The sequence below is a fragment of the Montipora foliosa genome, chromosome 4 (genome assembly GCF_036669935.1).
Source record: "Montipora foliosa isolate CH-2021 chromosome 4, ASM3666993v2, whole genome shotgun sequence".
NCBI lineage: Eukaryota > Metazoa > Cnidaria > Anthozoa > Scleractinia > Acroporidae > Montipora > Montipora foliosa.
Window position 1 is genome coordinate 42,317,824 of NC_090872.1, and position 5,000 is coordinate 42,322,823.

The 5,000-nt window shown below is 38.4% G+C and overlaps 1 protein-coding gene across 2 annotated transcripts in view; it reads left to right on the forward strand.

Moving 5' to 3' along the window:
- Positions 1-5,000, forward strand: part of LOC138000821 (dynein axonemal heavy chain 12-like) — a 249,655-nt gene that overhangs the window by 221,325 nt on the left and 23,330 nt on the right. For both annotated transcript variants that reach the window (XM_068847482.1, XM_068847481.1), the window contains 4 exons: positions 1,763-1,922; positions 3,393-3,425; positions 4,218-4,390; positions 4,619-4,759. In XM_068847482.1, the coding sequence (XP_068703583.1) occupies positions 1,763-1,922; positions 3,393-3,425; positions 4,218-4,390; positions 4,619-4,759 (507 nt within the window). The remainder of the gene's footprint in view (positions 1-1,762; positions 1,923-3,392; positions 3,426-4,217; positions 4,391-4,618; positions 4,760-5,000) is intronic.

Sequence of the window (5,000 nt, forward strand, 5' to 3'; positions counted from 1 at the left end):
CTGAAAGGTTGAAGTCCCGTTTTAAGTTTGCGGCATGATTAGGTAATTGAGCTTTAGTACTCACTAAGAGCTTGTAATATTCCTTCGATTTCTTCTTTGTTACATCAAACAAACAATTCGAGTATTTGAAAGAGTGATTTGTTATCATAGGATGACAGTTTGTGTGTCTTAGGTCTGATGGTACAGAGTGGCGCAGGCCGGTCTACATTAAAATATTGTTTCTGCCGATGTTTCTTGCCGCTTTGTTAAAAGATTGAACGTTATCAAGATCTAAGAGAAGATCGTTGACACAATGGATTCCGAATGTAGCATACTTTTCATAGAAAACTGGTTTATTGTTAACTCGTATTTCCTGTATGTTCCAAATTATATAGCGCCAATCCTTTTCCTCTGCAAACATGTCTCGGAATTCTGACCACCATTGTATTAGTTCTTTATAAAACTGAGAAGTTATTAAAAGATGTTTGATGTTATAATTACAAATAAAAAGAAGGAAACCTCCATAGTCTTTTAGAATATACCGAATTAAGGTACGTTTTCCACGTACCTTTATTTGAGCTGAAAACTCTCTTTAACCAGCTTAGTCGAAGCGCTTTAATCATTGAATCTAAATCCGTCATTTTCAAGCCTCCTTCTTCATAAGTATTAATTGTTGACAATCTAGTTACCTTTTCCTAACCTTTCCATAAGAAATTGAAAATTAGCTGGTTAACCTCTTTTATAATAGTTTGGGGAGTTGGCAACAAAGAGGAAATATATACGAGCTTTTGGAGAACTAGAGATTTAATAACCGTCACTTTTCCGTAGAGGGAGAGACCTCTGGATGACCAAATGTTTATTAATTTCTTTATCTTAAAAACTTTATCCTTGAATTTTTTTTCATAAATTAGATTTTGGTCATATGTAAAGAAGGCTCTTAAGGCTTTTATTGGCTCATCAGGCCATTTGATACCAAAGGGTTTAATATCATTGTGTTTTAATGACCCAATCCACAATCCTTCTGTTTTGGAGTCGTTGACTTTTAGACCGGATAAGTATTCGAATACGTCTACCGAATCAAAAAGTGCTTGAGCAGAATTTGTATCAGAGAGAACTGCTGTTGTGTCATCTGCGTACTGAAGAAGTTTAGTCTCTTCATTACCTATTGTGATACCTTTGATTAAAACATTATTGCGTATAGAAATTGCTAGTGTCTCGACTGCTAGAATGAACAGATATAGGGAGAGTGGATCCCCCTCCGTTACCCCTCGTTCAAGGTTAAAGGTCTGAGACAGTGCCATTATTTATTACGCAGCTTCGAATATTTTGATAAAAAACTTTCACCCAATGTATAAAATCGTGTCCGAAGTTAAAAAACTGAAGGCACTTGAAAAGGAAGTCCCATTCTAACGTGTCGAAGGCCATTTGAAAATCAATAAATATCAGAAGACCAAAAATATTCTCTCTATCTGTAAAGTCCATGAGATCATATATAGATCGCACTGTTTCACACTTTGACATATCCGCTTTGATTGTGATGAACTAATCAGAATGCTTGCTTTATTGGCTTTTTTGCATTTAATGACGTATTTTTGCATTCAATCAGCTCTTTTCTTCACTGTGTTACCAAAAAACTGCACTTCTCTCAGCCAATCAGATTGCAGACATTTTTTCATGTATATTATTATTCTTGTTAAAGCTTGATAAAACGCATCGTTGGTACGCTTACCTTTCAAAGCTTTGTCTTCAGTACTTATCTTGTGTTGTTTTAAAACGCTTGCAGACCTGATCTTGAAGAGGAAAGGCAAGCGCTTATCGTACAAAGCGCAGCGAACAAGAAGCAACTAAAGGAGATTGAAGACAAGATTCTTGAAACGCTTTCCTCTTCAGAAGGAAACATCTTAGAAGATGAGTCAGCTATTCAAATTTTGGACTCCTCAAAGGTTAGAAGAAAAAGGGGGGCCCTTTTGATTGAATCAAACTGAATCTGATATGCAGGGGTTTCATCAAGGGCCGGGCGCCGGGCAAACTGACTGGCCGTGGAAGTGACCTTGCCTGGCTGCTTTCACTATCTCAACGAACTGGGTTTTGTTAAATACAAAGATTTTAAAAATACATTTTTTGTCCTTTCCTTGACGCTTTCTGTTGTCAAAATGTCACAATTTCATACGCTGTGTTCAATTTCAAAAGCACATTTAACTTAGAGCGAATCGCCCCATAACTCAATGCGAAAATATTTGCTGTGCATAAAAGACCACCTGAAATGTCCCAATGTTGTGTGTTTTGTTATGGCGGCTGTTATGAGAATCAGAATTACTTTTATTTTTTATCTGTCATGCAATTCCAGACTTTTCTAGAATTATCGAACAATCTGTAATATTCCAGAAATATCTTTCATGTGATTCAGCAGTTTCCACAAATAGTACACCTTCTAATACACTATAAATAGCAACAGAACTTTCTTGATGCTTAGAGTAATAGTATAAAAGCGGGCTTGTAAATAATAGGAAAAAACTCTTTCGCCCGAGGGCTTACCCTCGTGGCTGGCTGTGATTGAACTTATGCGATACTGTGAGGAAGCTATAATCAACTGCGATAACTATGGTGAAGCTGTGACCTTCGAACTTGCTATATCCGGAGAGAAGAAAAAGGAAAAAGAGACGATAGCTGAAAAGGGAAGAGTTCAGAGTTTATTATGAAACGGTCTTCCGTAAGAGTTTGTGTACACAGAAAATCCAGTGAGTGGAGGAATCCAGTGAATCATGGAGGTCTAGCATTGTTCTCTATAGTCAGTGGAACTTGGAGTTCGAAGTTATGAAGGTCAATACCTGAATTGCCATGAAAGACAGTCAGCCTGCTTTGCTTTACGAACTGCTTAACTTAATCTTTAACCTAAGTAAATGTAACAGTGTATAACTAATTAAATAATTGTGAAAAAGGGTAACTGCTCGTTGTCACACTTTTGTTGCGTGCCTTATATTGTTCTCGGGAGGTCGTTTTCACTTATGCCTTGTTTGCGGCAACTCTTGGTTATTCCAGCACGTAACCCGACCCAGAAATGAGGGTGGTCGTTCACCGATTATTTTTCTTCGTGAGCCGAATCGCCTCAAGCTGAAAACAGGGCAGGATGTGTGTTCACCTTTTTGTGTCACGTCAATGAATTAATTTTCTCCTGGATACTGGTATCAAATCATTAAATTGTCTAAAAAAAGGTGTGATTTTTCTGCAGTTGAAAAACATTGCTTTGGGCCTCAGAATGCAGGAAAATCTCTGCAACTTGAGAATTTCACAATTTTCTTGGGGAGCGTGCCTAGGAGGGGGCTTTTCCAACACTTTGCCCGGGTGTTAAACTCATGTTCCCCTTGCTTCAAACCTTAATGAAACCCCTGGATATGATTTCCTTGTACTTGCAGGTGCTCTCAGATGAGATATCAAAGAAACAGAAGGTACGTAGAAGTTGGTTAATTTCATTTTTTTTCTCTGATGAGTTAAGTAGGCCACTTTTTGTCACACTTAGGTGGTGGTTATATGATACCGTTGCAACTTTTGACCACTTTTGCACCGGCGCCCTCTGGTGGCTCTGTATTCGTTCACATGAAAGTATCATACCGGAACGAGTCATACCGGTTTGAGCTCACTCCAGTTGTTGCATCAAAGCGAGAATTTTATTCTGGTACAAAGTCGCGTAACGAAGAACAACTACTCGTTTTCTTGTCGGTCAAAAATGTCAAGTATTTAATCAACATCGAGTGTGTGCCTTCATGTAAACCGGATATGAAATCATGCAGGCATCATGTAAACACGATACGGAATCAAGTAGTCATCCTGGTAAGTTTTGTCATGTAAACAGCCTCTTATTTGGTATGTTCTTAACACACACGCTGAAATCGTTAGGATCCCGCTGACCACAGTTTTCCTTTCGCCAAAATGTGTTGAACACATATTTGTGAATGGATTGAATGATTGGATTTCGTTTTTGTCCAAACTAGAAGGCTTGGCCATGGACACAAATGTTACTCACATAGTTTTTGGTCAAACAAGAGAAGGTTGTAGCCGTGTAGATGCGCATTCTCTGGGAAAGTTTTTGGGTCAAAATTGCATTTTGACCAACATTGTGTCGCGATCCATTCTTCTTTGCTTGCTTGGGAGAAACATGTATTTCCTTTATCCCCATCGTCTCATAATATTCTGCCGGTATGCAAATGTAGGAGCAAGCAGGGTTTTCATTTGTTGCTCAGGTTGCAGAGGAGACGGAAGCTAAAATCAACGAGTCTCGTCGTGGATACAACCCAATAGCGGCACATGCGTCGGTGCTTTTCTTCTCCATAACGGATTTACCAAATATTGATCCCATGTACCAGTACTCTCTGACCTGGTTTGTCAACTTGTTTCTCAACTCCATTCACGACAGGTTTGTAGGTTTGTTGTTGTTACTCAAGAAGAAAATTCAAACTACATTAATATGGTTTCATTGCTAGATGTTCTCCAAGTTCCTTTATCGTACAGCGTACTGCCACGGGAGACATATTTGTATTTGTTTATTGCGGGAGAGCTTCAATCTTCCAATTGAGTGTTATGTATATTTTTTTCTTGGAAATATTCTCATGAAGAAGTAATTTTTGAAATATGTTTCTTACAGCAACAAGTCGAAGATTCTGGAACGACGGCTACGTTATTTAAGTGATCACTTTACGTACAATCTCTACTGTAACGTTTGCCGCTCATTGTTTGAAAAGGATAAACTTCTCTTTTCATTTGTGCTTTGCTGTAATATACTCGGGTAAGTAAAATCTCAAGGTTAAAGACAGTGCCTACTGTTGTTATTGCGCATACGTTCTGCGCATCTCGAGATACTCGGATTTCCTATGGGTAGTGCATATCAATACGGGGATATTTTTGCGCGGTTCAAAACTATGCGGAGAAAGCACAACTTAGCAAGTTCTCTTGGTATCCAAGAAGAAAATTAGGGCTAACCACACATTTTTCAGAGATAATTAAGCTTCAATTTGGAAAAGAACGCC